Here is a 19,929-nt window from a genome sequence, read left to right on the forward strand (position 1 = left end):
GGTGCGCGTCATTCCCGCTGGCTTGGCGCTGGAGTGGAAAAAGCGAGTGGGAGGAAGCCAAGTTGGGAGCACGGCGGAGTGAAACTCCCTCTTGTTTGAGACGGAGCTGGTCCGGCGGTCGGCGGCTGTGAGAGCGGGCACACGGCGACAGACGGAGGGGACTGTAATGTCCGAGCGGAGAGTCAAATTCCCGTTTTCCCACCGGCTCGTCGGCGAACTGGAAGTTTAACGTGCAAACTTTCGTCGGGGCTTCGCGGTCTCAACTCTTCGGTAACTCGTCCGTCCGGCTAGCCGAGACGGTAGCGTAGTATTTTGCGTGCCAGCCCCACATGTTTCTGCTTTCTCCGTAGTATCCACAACAACCAGGTGAGCAGGGCGCCCGCGCTCCCCGGAGACCTGCCTAGGTAGCGGCGTTAGCTTACCTTTACGCACAACGGTGACGCACGGATCCGCTGTTCTCTCCCTTTTCCCTGCGGCTCTCAGCACCGGGGAGCCGCTGAGCACCGCGCAGCCATGGATCTACCAGCCGAGACTGGAAACCAGCGGAGGATAGGCAAAAGTAACTCCGCGGTGATCAACAAGAGAAGGGCGCCGGTGGACACGCTGTACGCCGTCGGTGTTTTCTTCCTCCAAGGTTGGTAACAAGCTGCAGGACACTTTGCATGGCGGGCGCAGCGGTGTCCCTCTGTTTAATGGCTCCAGGGCTTTGCGAGCCTTTTCGCATCGCAGACCCCCAGCACATGCACATCAAAATCATTGTTGTTGGTTATTGTTGAGTTGCTTGTGAAGGGAAAACACCGGTGAGAGCAAAACCTATGATTGGTATCGCCATCTTCATGCATTTTCCGGCTGGGATAATCGCTGTTGCTTAATTAAATTCTTGAGGAATTAACTTCATTTTGTTGGGGACCCTCTGCACCGCTAGACCCCAGTTTGAGAGTCAGGCAAACTAAACTAATTAAAAAAAAAACATCTATTGTCATTAGAAACTATGTTAGTCTAAGGTAATCAATTACATATCAATTAAATTTCTCATTTGGAACCAGGGAATTGCAACATTTTAGTGCGGGGTTTCCATCCATCACTGAAGACACCCCCCTCTCCATTATGTATTCCCAGGAGTACACTTCCAACCTCACACAACACACTGGATACGCCATTTCTGATTATCATATTCATAACTCCCTTGTTTGCATTTTTGCACTGCCTGTCTGAGCCCAAGCTTGGCATGCTTTCATGGGTCCTGCTCATGTGCATGAATGGAGAGCAGTGCTGCTACTCTCTGGGCTGCTGTGTCTCAGTCAGAGTACTATCCCAAAGGAGGAAAAAAAAAAAAAAAGGGAAAAAAGAGTGGAGCTGAAAGGATGTGCCGCCCTCCCACATTGTTGAAGCGTCTAAAGTTCATAAACTCAGCAGAGTGTAAGGAACGCCAAGAAAAAAGCCACTGATCCTTCCTAGTTTGTGCAAGGAATGCTCTTATCCTGCCAAGCATCGGGCTCATTAACTCATAGCTCATCATGTCAAAACTGGGTGAATTTCATCTGATCTCTCCATGTAGCCTGTAATGTAGACCGGGAGAGAATGGATTTGCCTGTACCTCCTGCGTGGCCATGATACTCACAGTGTCTGAGAAATATCCGTAAAGTTGAAGTGTGTTTGCCCCCCCCTTCCATCCCTCCTAATACTAGCCTCCTGGTGGTGCTCACTCAGGGATGAATGTGTCCTCTGTGTGGCGGCAGCCTGCTCCGGGCTGCTGTTTATATGAGGCATGAATAGAGCCAAGCCAGGTACTGCCACCACAGTCTCACATTTTAACTCGCTTTAGAAATCTCCTATATTTAAAAAAAAAAAAAAAACCCTTCTCTTTTGAATGCACCACAAAGGCCAGAGCTGGCTGCTGCCCTCCAACATGGCGAATGGTGGTAGTATGTTGGTTGATTTCCACATTTTGCAGAGCAGAGCACACTCCATGTTTCTGTAGGGCTGTCCAGTCTACAAAATCCGGCTGCCATGATTAAATATTTACCTAGATCTTTTTTTTTTTTCTTTCTCCCTCTCTCTTTATAATAACCACTCTGTTTTGCCATTCCACTCTTTGCTCATGGTTTTTTATCTCGATCTGGTTTCCATTTGTAACTGACCGGCTGGAGTGCTCTCGACGCAGCTCTCAGTGCAGATGAAAGCCACTTATGAAGTTAAACATCCATAATGTAAATGCGGCATCCCCTCCCCCTTGGAGCCCATGTCATCCGTGTGCTCCCTTTCTTACTATCCCATTCTACCCTTCCCTACCTCTGCCTCTCTCTCTCTCTCTCCCCCTCTCTTCATGTTTTTTCATTCCTCTTCCCCCTGCTTCATCAAGAGAGCCTCAGACCTGAGGCGTTTCTGTGAAAAGATGACTGGGCTTAGCGCCGAGTTAGCTGAGATGGATCTGAAATGTTTAGTTAACACCCTCACGCGCTCATCTCCTCTCAGGCCCCCTTCTTTGATCTCCTAAAGTGTGGCTGGAGAAGATCTGCATTTCAGCTCTGCTACTGCATTAATGATCTCGGTGCCTGGCACAAAATAATGCTCACTTCTTGATGACTTATGATTACATCCCCAAGTTGCAATTTTCAGGGATGGATTTCAAAAAACTAAGTCCCCCTGACTTTACTAACTTTCTGGATTCTCACACCATTTTCCTCTGTCAAAGCAAGACTCACAGAAAGCCGAAGCATACACTAAGAAAGCCACAGTGCATTTAGTGTATTTTATGTGATAGGTTTGCTGCCCTGTGTTTTGCCCAGAGGTAAGCAGGTATTGTGCAGAAGCTCTGTGCAGAATCCTGAAAGCAGGATCAGTGTTTTACGCAGTGACGGCGGTTCCACTGCCATGATTAGAGGCTCCATGAAGCTAATCTACAACATTTGTACTGTATCAGTTTCGGGTCTGCTGGCCAGATCTGAGCAGATACCATGTGGGCTTTCAGGATGTTTTGCTGGCGTGCCCACCTGCCGCTGCTTTATGTTAGAATCCACTCACTTGGCTTTCATTAGCCCTGCCATGCCCTGCGGCTGTTTGGCTGCACACTAGTCCTGATTCTGCTGAGATTCACCGGGGATAAAGGATGTAAATAAACTCAGGAATAGATTGTGCAGACTGAAATTGCTCCCATTACACACATACACAGAGTTTTGTAATCCTGAGGGAGACATCAATCAATCTGTGGTTTGGATTTTTCTTTCTTTCTTTTTTTTTTAAATTTTATTGCGGATCTAAACGGATTATGAAAACAGCACAGCGTCCCTGATTGGTGTCTTTGATCCAGCAGCTATATTTAGCAGCCATTATTTACGCTGTAAACTGCTGTAACTTTATGCAAATATTGCAAGGGAGTTATTAATTTCATGTCATATCATGAGACAGTTTTCAGACAGCTTTTATTTTTCCTTAGAGCAGAACCCAGTATTTTCCCATCTCTGTCCATCATTTCAAATCTTGTCAGTTACTTCACCACAGGCTTCCTTACATCTTCCTTACCTGGGTTTGACTCTCCAATACAGCTCTATTGGATGAAAGCACAGTTGAAAACATCAACTCCAATAGCATTTTTGACATTGATACACAGGGGATGGAGTTATATGTAGTTTTAGACTGATAGCTGATGTCTTTGCACCCATAGCAGCCAATACCAATACTAATATGCATTTTTATAAGAAATGTAGGTTAAGCTTTTCATTCAGGCCGGTCTTACAATACTCAAGCGTTTTATAAACAAAAGAGTATGTTAGTCGCAAATTTTACTGTTGTATTAAGTGACAAACTCCTGGAAAACGGTCACACAGATGCCAATTTCGCAATTAGCCAGATATTGACATGAAATAGGAATATTGGGCCATTGCTGTTTTTCAAAGCTGACATTGGCTGATATGATGTCTGATGAGTCTGTGGTCCGTCCCGTGCTCTCTTTGTACCAAGACATGTGGGTACAACAATGTAAATGAAATTAGTTTAAGTCATATCTGTGTTGCGTGGCTTTGATGCTGCTGTGGCCACGGCTCCAGCCCTCCTCTTGTTTGCATTTCGCCAGCCGTCTGCAGCTGCCGGTCTACATGTGCGTTCAGTTTATACAAGACCTTACAACTTTCACTATTTATTTTGCACTACTTTACACAGTGGTGCCTGTCAACAGACAGCTGCAAAGAGCAAGCACGAACGTGCCGAAGCAATGGCCCGGGTAGCGTCAGAACTGTCAGAACCAATCCATGACTTTAGATATTTTCACTTACAGCGTTTTACCCATTTCACTTATAGAGTGAGCGGTTAATGTGTTGAAAGAGACATGTTTTGAGGGCTCTTAGGGCTGATTTTTGGCCATTTCCCTTGCTGAAGAGCCAAGCAACATGCATTAGGGATCAGATTTGGTTCAGTATGATTGGGAAAAAGGTGGAGAAATGCATCCATTTAAACAAACAAACAAAAAAAAAAGTAGCCCCCTATAGACTGTATAAGAGGCAGAAATGCTGGTCATTATTGTAACTTTGCCAGGCCGCTGCCAAGGTTCACCAAAGCTGTGACAGCCAAGTGTGACAGCACAACAAAGCCATTCACTCGCAGCAGAAAGAAAGCCTGATGGATCGAGTAGAATAAATAGATCTGCCTCTCCTCTCTGTAGCAGCCTAATATTTTAATGTTTTGTCGCACATTTTACCTTTATCCCAAAAACTGCAGTTTGTGCCATTTGGATATTGCATTTGGCCACGTTGTGATTTTTAATGATGTTTTGATTAATTGTTCTGCCCTACACTGGTAGCACTAGTTGTGAAACTGGGAGAGGGGTCCAAATGTTTTCCATGGCTCTTGTTTCTGGTCATTCATCAGGCAATGTTTACCCAATTTTAGGTGCAGCCTTTTGAACGTGAGAGCCCCCTTTTTTCACGCAGATGGTATGTGCCGTTGTGCACTCACTCCATTAGTGAGGGACCAGAGTTACCGCAGGGCTATTTTCCCAGGGGAGGGTCCTCTCTCACAGAGTCATGGCTGCCCAGTATTTTAGACTTGTTGGCCTCTTCCTCTGCCTCCTCCTTCCTTCATCCTATCGCCCTCTTTAGTTTTCTCATAAATTAAATAATTTGGCAGAGATATGAAAAAAGTAGTTTCTACTTCTGCTTTGAAAATGTGTTGAATGAAGTTATTTTGAAGTCACAGATCAAATGCTCGCCAAAAACAACTGCCTCGTCGGAGAGGGGGGGAGAAAGCGGTTTAGAGCAGTGGAAGGGGATCAAAGTGTAGTCTCCATTTTGCAGAAACGGTGGTGAATTCAGTGGCGGTGCACTGGCTGAGATTCCTCCTGCTTGGACATCCATTACATGAGCAGGCCGGGGCATTACGGACGCCCCTGCATGTAGCCTCAGCGGGAAGCGTGCCTGTGCTTAATGGCCGTACTGATGTGTGCAGGAAGGCAGAATCTCCCTGACATTCCTCCGCCTGGGACGGGAAAATAACTCTGCATAATGATCAGTGCCCCCGGTGGCCTCTGTTGGCTCAGTGTGATCGATAAAGGCAAATCGCCGAGGGACTGCCAGGCTAATACTACTTGTCTCAGATGTTGATTGCTGTGTGTAACGGCCCATATACTTTAGCTGGCGTGTATTTGTGTGTGAATGCATGTGTTGGCTCTTGTATTTGTGGTGTATGTATGTATGTTAATGTGTATGCTGGTTCTGGAAAAGGGCCCTGTGGTTGCAATTGGAGTGGGGCCTAGATCTGTCTCTCTCTCTCTCGCTCTCTCTCTCGCTTGTTTGGTCTCTCGCCCCTCATGGTTGACAGCCTGGAAGGATGGCTGTTGTTTCCTGTTGATTTGGTGCCTGCCTGCACTTCTGTCTGGACGGGGGAGGCGGGGGGTTGAGCACCGACCCCCCCACCCACCACCACCACCAGTCCCATGTTTGTCACATTTCTCTCAGCAGTGTTCTGCTTTATGGAGGTTCCTCTTACTCGCAAGGGTTGAAAAATCAATCAAAATGCAATTGAAATTGCAAATATGGCCAAATGCAAACGCAAATTTCAGGCGCTACAGCTTTTTTTTTTTTTTTTTTCAAATAAATGAAGTGGTGCTACAGAGATGCCCTGGCCGACAAATCATATTCCTCAGATGTACAGATTGGTACAGACCCCAGAAAAAAAATCACATCATCATTTAATAGCCTTTTTTCAGTGAAAATGAAAATTATGATGCAAAAAGTAGCTTTCCCACTTCAACTGTGAATTACACTCCAATGGCACTATCTGTTGGAGTAATTGCAATATGATTTGTTTCACTGCCTCCATGCTTTAGTGACACAGTATCTATGCATGGAAGCTTTGTAATTTGCATGAATTTGGAAAGAAGTCCTTAATCTAGTATTCTACCAAAAAGCTGTTTCGTATCGCTAATTTGGAGCAAATCTTACACATGTAGTAGCGTGTTTTAAAAGTCTGCAGTGTAATTTAATGACTGAAGAGATCTTTTCTTTTTTAAGTCCCTGTGATGCCTTAATAATGTGACATAATTATTCTTTTATCAGATCCACTGGCTGACATTTTTTGACCCTTTAACCCTAATCCTGTTTAATCTGCTGTAGCTGGATCACTTATCAGTTATGAGCCATTACTCCTGGATTCCTGTGCTCTTTAAAAATGATGAATACAGATGTTTCTACCGGTTTGACACCTCGGAGATCGTGCCCTCCTGACCACGGTAAATCCTCGTGACAACTTCTTTCCCCCCCGCAGGCCAGGTGTGAGGCCTGAGTGAGGGCAAGCTCGCCTCGGGAGCGAAACCAAATCCCTGTTTTGTTCCCACGTCCGCGCCAAAGCATGTGTGGTGCCGCCGCCGCATTCAAACGCATCTGATTGAAACGTGCAGGAATGCCTAATTTGGCTTTAGCCCGTGTGAAGGGGGCGAGGGGGGAGGAGAGAGAAGAGGAGAAAGGCGTCTGGCGTGCCATTGCATAATCCCCAGCAGCCATTAACTCTTTGTGCCCCGAGGCTGAATGAACTCATCATAGCAACGGCCACAGGCAGACTGACATGAGGCAGCTCTCAATCAGCGCCGGGCTCCTCCCCGCCACACCGGTGAATTTAAACAGGCTGAAAAGGCCGCTGGTGTTTAATAGCAAGGGCGATGAACTATGTTTGATCTCCAAGTGAATAGGGTCATCTGTCTACAACTGACCCTGCACACGACCCCGGCTCTTGTGTAAGTAGAATATATTTACCTCCAGTGGTTCTCCTCCTCCTCCTATCTGTGCTGATTTACTATATGATCCAGCTCGCCTGTCAGCTGGGTGTTTTTGGACGTCCGCTGTGCCTGGCGGCGCTCCACGTCATGTCGCGTCTCGTCTTTCAGCTGTGGCAGACGACGGCAGAGCTCGCGGGCCAAAGGAGGGGCAGCGCCGTCTCCATGGCAGCCCGTACGCACGACGCTACCCTCCTCGCCAGAGTACCCGACGAAAGCCCGCGGAGATCTGGGGATTACGCCGTAGGTTGGAGTCAACGTACGGCGCGCGGTGTGACTGAAGCTGGTGGCTTTATCAGCTCTTGGCACGGAGAGCATGTGAATGTTTCAGAGCTTCCTGGTTCCTTTGAATCCACGCTCATACATATTGGATGCGAACCAGCCGCCACAGTACCTCTAGTGTTCTCCCAGGCCAGTTGTATCTTTTCAGCGACTCCGCTCAAACAGCAGTTTCCCTTTGCAGCAATATTTCTTGTGCGAGAGGTTTTTTTTTTTTTTTCTTGTTCCTTGAAAGGAACCCTCAGAGAAACTGTAGGCATGAAGAAAACATTTTGCATCGCTGAGACTTCTCGCTGTTGCATATTTCTGTGTGTTTCTCCTGACAAAAAAAAATAAAAAATCCCTAAGACTCTGTTGGCTTAACATGATTGACAAGCCGGGAAGACTGATACACTTGCTGCATGCCTACATTTGCTCTTGAATGTCGAGGTCTTTGCCCAATCTGAGAGCAGCAGACAGCACACACACAACCCACACCGCCCATGATATCCCTGTTGAATGTGGGTTGATGATCCCATTTTTTTGTTGACTTTTAAACACAGACGTTTTGATGATAAAGTCTTTTGTTAGTGCAAGTCAGATGAACGCAGCGGGACACATGCAGAGAGCAGACGTCTTTGACTTCCACACTGGTGGAAGTTTTAAGACGCCTCTCCTGAAACTTTCACCGCTTTTAAGAGTTACTAGTCGCTGCAGACTCCCCTAAAAATCAGCTCCATCTCAATCTGTCAGCCTGCTGGCTTCAAACACGCTGAGGCTCGCTTTGACACTTTTCCCGTTTAATAATCCTCTCCCTCATTGCTGCGCTGCAGGATCCAAAGTTACAGTTTGTATAGTAAGTTTCAAGGACTTTGTTGCTGAAATCAGTCGAGCACATATTCCTCCTTGCCTTTCTTTACAGGAAAAAATCCACCCTCGGATATTCTTTCTCTGAGTGTACTTACTGCAAAGACATTTCTATAAGTAATTAAGAAGAAAAAGACGTATATAAAAACAAAACAAGCACCGCATTGGCTTTGGACTCTGCAGGCGTGCTGAACGAGCGCCTTGAAAAGCTTTTCACGCCGGCACCCAAAACATCACATGACTGGTCATGTTGTGTTGTGGACAAGCTCCTCCTTTCTTTTTTTTTTTTTTTTTTTTTTTGAATCCTTTTCCAAGATTCAAGATCGTTGTCATATGCACAGACAATGCGTCGCCACGTGCGATTAATCTTCCGAGATGAAGTGCATAAAACAAATTACATTTCTCACTGCCTTTGTTTACCTCTCTTGTGTCTCTCACACCAAATCCTCGGTCCTGTCTCTTGATTTAATGGACAAACACACCGTCTCCTCTCTCCTCCTCTGCTCCTTTTATTAGCACGAGATATAATAAAAGGGGTTAGGCCTTCTCATATTCCCTCAGCTGCCTTTGTCACTTTCACCACAGCCATTGTTGTTATTGTTGCTCTTAACTGTGGTTATCTCTGTCTCTGCTCTCCGTGGGTGACGGTTGCCTGTTTTAATCTTCATGCACCCCTAACAGAGTTAATAAATGAACAAAACAGAGCTGCAGTGGAGAACACGCAGTGCACATCGCGTTTGGCTGTGCTTCTATTTCGGGCTCGTTCGACTTTGTTTGAGCTGCCCCGCTTCTTCAAGACATCAGCAACCGTTAATGTTCAGCGTGGCTCACAACTTAATATGCGCTCAAGTGTTTTAATTAGCTTTTTTGTTGCTCCCGCTTTCCCTCAACCTGCCTCGTCTTCGCGTACTTCACGGAGTGATTTCCCAGAATGACTTTCAACAATCTCTGGAGGATGGGTGTGAACGTTCGGCGCTCAATCCAAAGTGGACAAATGGATATGTAATTAATATCGTGTGGTAGCGTATTATTTGGTGGACACTGGGGCGTGTCAGTGTTTGTGCCTCGTAATTAAAATCTAACATGTCTTGTGGCTGCACTGCATTGCGATCTTGCATCTCTCCTTGTTTAATTGTTGAGTTTCATGAAAAATGATCCAGGATGATACACCTCCTTTTTTAATTCTAAGGGGTTTGACTGCCAAAATGATGGTTATTATTGATGTATTGTTGGTTTTTTTTTTTTAAAGAGTTTCTCCTTCCAAAGTCCACTGTTTTTTTTTTTTTTTTTTTTTTTTTCTGAAAATATCTTCATGTGATGTGTCTACATTTGGCCAGCTATCCACCGGAAGAAGAAAACAAAACCACCAAATTGGGCCCAGAAATGCATAGCAGTGCACATTCTACTTTTGATGGTGAATTTAGTGTTTTTAGGGTGACTATTCCTTTAACTTTTCCCTCCATTATTCCCTCTCTTATTCGATCTCGTCAGGATGCCGGGACATTCGAGGAACCACTGCGCCTTGTAGCTGTTTACCACGTATTGCCGTCAAACGTTGATCGTTCATAGATTTATTTATCGGCCGCATAATCGCCCGCTCAGACGTCCGCTGAGCTGAGGTCAGTCGCCCAGCCGTGTTGAGCGATTATTCATCTCCTCTCCTTTGGCCTGTACACCCCGTGGCATTAGCACATCGTGTGCAGCGTTGCTCGGTGTTCGCGGACAGTAATTGCTGCAGCAGAGAAGGGACCTCATTACACGGAGCACATCATTCTTTTCTGTGGCTTTAATTATGTTAATTAAAAAGCCTGAGCAGCTTCCCCGTCTCGTCCTGCCCTCTCTCTGTTGCCTTCCTCCTCCTCGGTTCACTTTTTTTCCTCTAACTATGCCATTTCAGACTACTAATTTTCGTAAAATCCGTCCTCTTTTTTTTTTTTTGCGTCCTCTCTCTCCAACTCCCTCTGTGCCCGAGTTAAGCCAGACATCACTGTTTTACTTGATCTTTTCCGACAGAGCGATGGCATAGCAGTGGCTGAATAATTGAAGTTTACTACGTGAGGAGGTTTTTTTCGCTGCAGCATCACCTCGTTACTCAGAGTTCAGAGAGCGACTCTCCTGATGTGATGGGAGCTGACGTGAGCCCGGGGTCTGACTGTGTTTGATGTCAGGCGGCCGCTTCGGGGAAGTTTCCCCTTCGTCCAGAAACATTGTCCTTCCTTCCCAACTTTGCAGCGCTGCCTCTCGCAAGGGCCGTGCTTCAGGCTCTGCGCCCATTTCTGACCAAACACTCGCCCAGAAGGTTTTGTTTTTTACAGTAAGTTTACCGATAGGGGGGAAATGTTTTCTGTTGTTTTATTGGTGATTGTCACTGGTCAGTGCTATGAGAGGTCAGAGGTGAGCCCAGCAACATCTGCTATAGCCGCCTGCTTCCTGTTTGTCTTGTGGGATTCTCCCCGTCCTTCCGTGCTGGTGTTGTTTTGAATCACCGGACTGACATCCCAGAGGAAAACGTTAGATTGACATCCGATATATCAGACCGATACTAGCCTTTTATAAAAATATGGCATTATTAAACAAAATACTTGACCGAATACTTCAATATCGATATTGTGGGCATGATATTGGTGCTCTCAAAAGATATTTACACAGGAGATTTTCGATAAAGAATCATTACTACTTTCGATAAAGAATCATTACTTACTAATCATTACTATTATATGATGTCCAAGCAGGTAGAGGCAAATAATGCGACAGGAAATTGCATCCTTTACTATAATGCAGCCTTAAAAGCCAGGAAAAGGCAGCACTCACACCATATCAGGATGTTAAATCCAAAATCCCAGGTGATAGCCAGTCTCATGTCATGATATTGATGGAATGGGGACATATGGCCGAGTCCTAATTTATTGTGTATTTAATTAATGCTACACTGATTTTTTTTTTCTAAGTAAGCCTGTAAACTGAAATAATTCTAATGCATCATTTTGATTTTCAGTCCATACAAACATGCAGGAGTATTCTGTTTCACTGGTGATTTTTTTTTTCGTCCTCTGTGGTGTGATTGTTATTTGAAAGGCTTTTCCACCTCGCCAGGAATAAAATTCTAGGGGGGAAAGAACATGGATTGCAGCAAAACCTTGGATTTTGTTGGCACAGAGATAAGTCAGATGTGAATACAATGAATACTGGCACACAATGTCTAAATTTATCACCCGCCAAACACTAAATGCAGGTGCAATTTGGTTTTAGCTGATAAATTAAAGGATTAGCCAACACAAAAGCTGGTTGATTTTTGTGACAATAGCATTTGAGGTCTTTGGTTAAATAATATTTGGTCTTTGCCTTTTGTCAAACTTGTGTTTCATGATGAATTATTAAGTTGATCCATTGTACACGTGAGTGACCGTGTTGTAAAATGACACATCATACCTCAAGTATACATGAAATAGTGTGGAAATACCCAGGAGGACATATGTATTTCTATGAAAATTGTAAAGTTTATTCATTATTTTGGCCAAATAAAGAAATTGCCAAGTGTTTATCAAGTACGTTATTTTAGTTTTCCAGCCACTTGGTCCAAAAGGTTTTAAATTGTCACCATAGAATATCAACAATCAGCAGCCTAAAGCTACAAAAAATATTTGTATCAGTATTAAACTAAAAAAAAATAAATAAAAAGGTATTTATAGGTGCGGACACACACATGCACCAACACAATAGGCTCCTCTGTGCAGGTGCAGCGAGCGTTGTTGATGGGGGAGCGCAGGACAGTGTTTCCTGTCTTTATCTGCCGAGGTGACGAATGACAGCAATGCCAGTGTTGTGTCTGACGGCGGCCCCGCCAGCTCCATCTCCTGTGCCAGAGAGCTCAGGAAGCGGATGTGTTGTGAGTGTGTGTGTTGTGATTGTTTCCTCCGAGCGTTACGTCAGAGAGAACGAGGCGCGCGGCTTGCTCCCTGCTCCACATGTCACAGCTTTCACCGGCGCTTTGTGTCCACGGCCGGGTTAAGGCCCAGACAGGCGGCTGCGCTGCCGTCTTTCCTCAGCCTGAGCTGTGTGGCCAAGGGTCCCGGCTCTGCGTGTGTGTGGTCAAGAGGAAGGGCAAAGGCCGCGCTCTCCCTAAGGGTCTGGACAACAGCGGTGGCAGGAGGTGGAGGCTGTGGCTGTGTGGCTGTTGCCTTCCTGTGGTGCAGATGGAGCTGGTGAACACACGGGGCTTTCACTGCCACTGGAATTTTAAAAATATGTAAAAGCAGACTGCTGTCATTCAGGAAATGAAATTTTGTGCAGGCATGTGTTCGTGCGGTATGTGTAGGGACGTGTGCATCTGCGGGCGCATATCTGCCTGTGCGTTTCATAGCGAGCTCTTTGTCCTGGTGCGTGTCACGACTGACAGAGCCGGGAAGACGCCAGACATGGAGGCAGACCCGGCGTTCTGTGTTTGTGTTGAGAAGTGGGTCAGTGTGACAAGCTGTTTAAGTACAGACCTATGTCTTTGCAGCCTGCCACTCACACACACAGACACACTTACACATTTTTTTATTCACCTTACTGTTTCTGCGTCCTCCTTACGCTTGACTGGCAATGTCTCATCCTAGGACACAGCTCTGACTGAGTTCAGGGCTGCATGAGAAAATGGAGAGCCAGAGATTCAGGCTTTAAGAAGGGCATGCAGACCCAGTATTTTTTCTCCTGCTTTCCCATAGATATGACATACTCTGTTTATATGCACAGAGGAAACCAGGTCACTGTGAGTAACCAGGTTATCACTGGAAATTGGTTCATGTGTTACTTATTCTGATCATCTCAAACCCCAGTGTATATGCAGTGGTGGAAAAAAGTTTTCGGACACCCTTAAAATTTTACACAATCTCAAATATTATCATGAAATATTTGTGGAAGAATCTTTTTTGTGTTTCAAAAGGTGTGGCTGCATTAGACAGATACAAACAAATACAAATTATATTTTTTTGTTTATTGTTTACAAGAAAATCAAACAAAACTAAATTCTCGACAGTGTAATCTTTCTCTTCAGGCGTGTTTCCTGCGTTAGGTTCCTTGTTTTAGCCATTTTTGTGTCTGAAGAACTTTCAAATGTGCTGGCTTTATATAGACACCAAGCTGGGCAACAAAAATTGTGTCTTTTAATAAAAAGAACGACCTTCATCACTGGTACCAAAATGACCCAATACTCAAAATTCCTTATGTATTTTTATGGAACCAATCAATTTTAAGTTTTTAATGGCTTTTTTAGGATTTGTTTAGTATTTTGGCTGTGACTGTACTAAAAGAAATTGCACTTGACGACCTAAGAGTGATTTGTTAATGCAATATTTCACAAATGCATGGGGTGTCCGAAAACTTTTTTCCACCACTGTAAGTTAGTTTTTATTGTCCACAGGTGTGGACGTTTGCCTTCGGCTTCATAAGTTAGTTAAACACATCACAATAAATCCCAATACATGGAACGATAAAAACACAGCATGCACAGTACAGACAACAATAACAGACGTGGCTCTAGTGTGAATGGTGTTTACGAGTTTAGAGTTCTTGCATTTGGTATGAAAGACGTTTTCTAAATGTTTTTAGTTGCTGCAGCAGCTCTATAGTGTCTTCCTGAAGGCAGTTCTATAAAGTCTTTAAACAAGAGATGAACAGGACCCGCTGTATATGTGCGTTCCCCAATAATCATTTTTCTCCCCTACCCGAGTCGTTCCCCAGATGTTACCACAGCTGGCTGCTTGTGGGGGGGTTTACCTGATGGGAGCGACGGGTGTTTTTTGTTTCCTTATATTTTCATCATGAAATTACTGAGCATTCTTCAGTGAATGTAGAATGGAAAGTTTTACTCTGTCGCGCAGTAAACAGTTCATATTTATCCTGTCAGTTTCCGTATCGGTGCTTTTCCTTCACATGTAAAAATCAGTCCAGAAAAACCAAGTCAGGATTTACACGGCACAATAATCTGGTGTCTCCACGAGAAATCTAGCGGCCTTTCGCCAATCGCTCTTAATGCCTTACCCTGATTATGAAAAAGCGACTTTCTCATTTTCATGGCATTTCAGAAATCAGATAACTCCTTGCACATGGTGAAAAACCTGATTACAGAGTGCATGTAAACGCAGTGATAGTCTCTTAGCGGTATTTTTAGAGGGAATTTGAAGGCCAGCATGTGACAGAAGTTATTACCTCTTTTACAGTGACCTAAAATACCTCTACCATCCGGGACTTGGGTGCAGAGTATACAGGTTACTCTGACATTTTAGTCTCGCGTTCTGAACCCTGCAGCGGTCCCGGGACATTCTCGGCTTGGCTCCGATCGGCGGAGGTGTGGACAGGTCACTCTCTGATTTACGACCTGCGTAAGACACAGTCATACAAGACATGTACTTTGTTTAAAGTTAGCAGTCATGGCCTCGGTGTAGGTTAACTTTAACCTCTGTGATATGCAAACAAGGCTTCTGCTAACCTAGATGATGTTGCCTTCCTTTTAGGTGTTAGCGCCAGGGAAAAAAGTGGTGTAAAAGTTGTTAATTTGACGAAGAACCGATGACCTCAAGTGACAGGAATATGTATGACAAACAATCCCTCTTGAATGCATCTGACCATCAAGTACACACTGTCCTCAGCTGCTTAAGCTTCTCTCTCTTCCCGTCTCCGTCTGTTTCTGGAGGTGTAATTTTTGGAAGAATACCCTGGACCGTGATTTGGTAATGGCGCCGTGTATTTCTGCCCATTGCGTTTTTATGCCGTGACTTCACCAGGGCTCTTTCATCTCCGTGCGGATGGTTTCCAGGCAGACGTCTTACTCTGCTTTGTGTGGGCCCTCTTTCTTCTTCTGTCATCTCGGAGGAAGGAAAAGAAAAGGTTGCAGTGAAAAGGTACACCCTTGCCTTCCCTGCAACCTCATGGGTCTGTCTTAAAATGAGGTCAGATGACACATGAGCCCTGGGTGCACCTCTCTCTCTCTCTCTTTCTCTCTCCCATTCTCCCTTTCTCACTCTCCTTTTCTGTTTCTCGCTCACACTCTTTGAACATGTAGATCGATGATGGGGTGCTTTGAAAGGGGAAGACGACCCTCTGACTTGGGAACAGCAAGCACCTCGCGCTCTGATGTAAAAAAAGAGTAAAAAAAAAAAGGCTAGAGAACCCCTGCTATCCACTCTCAAAAATGTTATGTTCGAGCTGTACATGTCTTGAATGACAATGAGCTACTCGCTGCTCCGTTCCTCATGTGTTCAAATGAAAAAGAAGAAAATGCATGCCAGACATTAGTGGTTATGCTGACGTATATCCGCAGTGTGCGCCCTTGTTTCAGTATTATTTTGCGTCCAATTTGAAGTTGACGTTATTGTTGTCAGTCCTCTATCCTAACTCAGGAGCCCTGGTAAATATCATGCGGGGACGTTGCTGGTTTTTCCGCTTGGAATAATTTTGTTTGAATGGCTGTTCGGATCTTAATTTCATTGGACTGAATGACGGAGAACTCGATCAGCTGCTTCTCGATGGAAGCGGTGGTTGTCCTCACATCAGCAAGGCCGCTGATGGATAAGCAGGCCCTTCAGAGACGCAGCCAGCTGGGGTTGAATTTGACAACACCTCACAGAAAGAGGCCAGTCATGAATTAAACAAGCGTTGCTATTCATAGACACCCGCACAAATGTTTCTCATCTCTTACAAGAGAGAGAGCTGATGTCCTGCAGCTTTCTTCCCCTCCCCTCTTTGTTTGATCTTTTCTGGCACTGTAACTCTTTAGAAACTCTGGCTGTTCAAAAGGCATTAAACATGAGTGGGTTCCCCAGTGGAAGGAAATGGTGAGAGACATTCACAGAAAATGCTGAGCATGGCAGCCCAAATTAAAGCTATGCAAGAGACCCGAATCTCCCCAAGCTGTTGGCCCTTGCACTCCCGTTTCCCTGAGTAAACACACTGCGCACACTTGCGTGCACGTCCGCACACACACACACTGTTTCTATTAATGTCTTCTTTTAAGGTTGCCATTTGGGATTCTCAAAAAGTTGAGTTTGTGCATTCCCCAAAGCCATTACTTGGCACCTTATTTCCTGCTAAATGGTTAGTTTACTTTGGGAATATGATCATAAAATGTTCATGGAGGAGAGGAAAGAGGAACCCGAGGCATTGTTTTAGCTCCAGCAGACGTAGTCTTACTGTGGACATGTATGAAATATGACAGCACTGTCATGTATTAAACCGTACCCCTAAGATTCACCTCTTAGTTATGCCTCCTTTTGATGTGGGCAGTGAAATATTGGGAAGCAAGCAAAGGCAGAGACAGTAACTTGAAGACAGAGGATTTGCTTTTGATCTACTAAGCTTTTCCAACTGAAGAGACGAAGTTAAGCGCCTTCCCCCGAGTAACTTGAAGAACCCACAATCGACTAGTCAGAAACTCGTCATGATTTTATGTTCTGTCCAAGTTGGAGATGAACTCCCTCCTCTTTTTTCATGTCACAGCTGGAAACCAGAAAGAAGTCAAAGGTGGTTTGGGCTGCAGACAGTATTTCAGAGTGACTTTATGGTGGTTGGTTTGTTGTTGCGCAGATTGTCCACTTCACTTTTTTTTTTTTTTTTCCTGGGTTACGCCATAACCTTCCAGCTTCTAAAATACGAACCGTGGTTTACTAAATTTTAGGAAATGCTCCAAAGAAGACTTTCATGTAGAGCGGGTGAACCGGTAATTTGTTCACCAACGGGGCATTAGAACAAGACGAAGGGAGTATAAAGGGTCAGGGAGAGCTTGAGGTCAGCCCCCAAAGACCTAAGACCTGCTCATGTTTCAATGCAGATGGCCTCTAATAAGCAGTAGCCCGATACAAAGTGGGAAAGAGAGACATGTTTTGAGCCACTACAGACTGAAGTGTAAGCTCCAAAGCGGAACTCTTGTCAGCTTTAAAAGCCTAATGAAGGATTATAGGTCACACAAAGGATCCATTTGTTGCATTTACATACGGCCTCTGTGCAAATGGTTTCCTGAGAGGTTCCATCTTCACAGGCGGCTACCTGAATTGATTTCTGCAGAATAAAAGCACGGGGCTGTAGCGTGATGTGAAAGCATATTTTATCTGTGAACTTACAAGCGGAGGGTTGTTCATCATGGTTACCTACCCTCCCTTTTTTCCACTTTGGTTTCGTTTGTCAACGCTTCCAAATAGTTTGCACCATATTGCTCAGAAAGCCTCTCCAAGTGACCTCTTACAGATTAGATTGCTAATTTTGTGATAAGATGGTTTTGTTTCTTGCTGCTGTTGATGTTTTTTTTTTTTTTTTTTAAGTTCCATTTCAGCTAGTGTCAACAATGAAATTACAATGCTTTCTGGCCTCGTATATCACCATTTTTTTAGTTCTATACTAGCAGTTTCACGGCAGTATTGGCCCCGGAGCTGATTTTCGGTTTGGCTCCGGCTCCGGCTCCGGCTCCGGCTCCGGCTCCGGCTCCGAATGAGACACTGAAGCCAAAAGAGGCAGGCAACGGAGGCAGCCCTGTGGATGACCTTTGCCTGATTATCTCTGAAGATATGCATGTATAGGTGGCTGTGCGTGCTTGGTTATACAAAAAGACCATCTGCTGTGTGTAAATTGGCCAGTGAAGTAATCCTCATCTTCATCTTCATCTCCTTGAACTCTGTTCCATTTCCCCCTCGGTTCTTCCAGCTCCCCTGTTTCTGGCGCGGGAACACACCAACTTGATCCTGTGATCCTGATCTAATTTTCTGTCTGGATCAGGTGATGCGAGTCAGCCAGGGCTTGTCCTCGTACTCTCAGATGAATGTGTTTACAACTACGATGGAACAGCCTTTGATGCCACATCTGAAATCAGCAAAACCTGGAATGATGTGTGTACATAGGCTAGATCATCTGTATTTTGATCGTTTCACCTCACTTTGACTGGGAAGATGGGGTGGTTTGCCATCATTTTGCTGGCTTCAGATCTGCTGACTTTAGGTCTTTGCCACCAGCAGGAACTTCATCCTGTTAATTATGTGAGCTTCTTAATATCCTGAGTTTGGTTAAAGACCCCCTCCACTCAAAATATGTTTTTCTTACGTTTGTGTCTCCTAAAATGTCTGATCTTGACTATATTGGCTTGTATGTGTGCAAAGTTTGGCACTGCAGAGGTGTTTTCACTGTCTTCTTCTGAAGTGAGAGGGCGGTGCTTTCCATATCAGTAGCACCGGCTCCGTCTTGTCGCTTCCATGTTTTACTTTCAAAAACCCATCCAACCAATCAACCAAGACCAACTCGAAATGGCTGCTTCACATGAACAATATTAGTCAAAGAGTTTCTCCAGAAAATGTAGTGTAAGTTACAAGCCGATGTGCAAGCAGGCAGGGGGATGGGTGGGGACTGTTTGCATTTTTTCATGGAAGAAGAAACTTTAATAATATATGTAATACTGATGAACATAGATGAGTTTTGGGTCAATGATCAGGAGGGGGCTGTTTGTGCTTTTTTGTACATCATCATCACATTCCTGATTACATTATAAAATTGAAAACATTTTAAAAAGTCAACGACAATCCGAATGCTCTGGAAGTTGCTGTCGGTCTCACTAAGCACGTCTAATCACTATTCATACAGACATTGCGTGCAAAGTTCTCATAATAATACTTTGGCTTTCTGAGGCATCGTGCCAAGGCTCGTGTTTTGAAGAAGGTTTGGCAAGAGGGGGGAATTACAGATTAGATTAATTCAGATGCACATCTCCAATCAAGATTTTTTTGTTATTGAATTACCCCGTCTTGCAGATTACTTAAAGAGACTGTCTCTCTGTATTAGCGTATAAAAGGATGGTCCGTCATCTTATCTTTATCCAATGACATTTCAATTCATCATCCATTTGGTGGTGATATATTAAGTGTTAACACTGTTTTTATGACCAGAATTTGACTGATTGAACCTCAGGTGAATCTAGTCTTTCTTTTTTTCCATCCAACATGATGTTTTCTTCCCCCCCATGGGCCTGCAAAGACAAACTTGTGCAGGCCTTTGTGGTGTGTCTGATGTTCCTTTGAGGTCCTTTGCGGATTTTATGAGTGAGGGTTGCTTTTAGGTGGCTAGTTTCCTGAGGTCGCACTCAGGCGTGCGGTGAGGTGATTCCCTGCTCTTCTAGAAGTCGTGCAGCAGGAGAACAAGTGGTTCTTGTTAGATGAGAGTGGGCAAAAAATAGCTTTAATTGAATGTGAAGCCATATGCTTCTTATTTGGCCCCCTTTTTTTTTTATCTTGCTAAATGTAGTGTTGCCAAAATACTCAGTAGAAGTCATAAACAATGGTCTGTATTCAGTGTTTTATAATGGAACATTACTGTATGACAAAGAACCAAAGAAATTTTACCCGATTTAAAATCAGACTTTCATTGTTTTTTTCCAGTTTAAAGATGAAACATTAACCTCTGTTTTTTTTCTTGGACGCCGTTTAGTAACCCTATTACTCCGCACCCAGAAGTGACTATGCCGCAAAAAGGGAGAATGAATGAATCTTTGAGAGAATTATTGTGGTAATAATCTTCATGTGATCCGCTGC

At 44.5% G+C, this 19,929-nt stretch overlaps 1 protein-coding gene across 1 annotated transcript in view; it reads left to right on the forward strand.

Annotated features, from left to right (window-relative positions):
* The first annotated feature begins 498 nt into the window (after positions 1–498).
* Positions 499–19,929, forward strand: part of ptk7b (protein tyrosine kinase 7b) — a 92,345-nt gene continuing 72,914 nt past the window's right edge. Inside the window, exon 1 of the mRNA XM_030070943.1 lies at positions 499–634. Coding sequence (XP_029926803.1) covers positions 514–634 — 121 coding nt within the window. The 5' untranslated portion in view covers positions 499–513. The remainder of the gene's footprint in view (positions 635–19,929) is intronic.

The sequence above is a fragment of the Myripristis murdjan genome, chromosome 15, assembly GCF_902150065.1.
Source record: "Myripristis murdjan chromosome 15, fMyrMur1.1, whole genome shotgun sequence".
In the NCBI taxonomy this organism is placed as follows: Eukaryota; Metazoa; Chordata; class Actinopteri; order Holocentriformes; family Holocentridae; genus Myripristis; species Myripristis murdjan.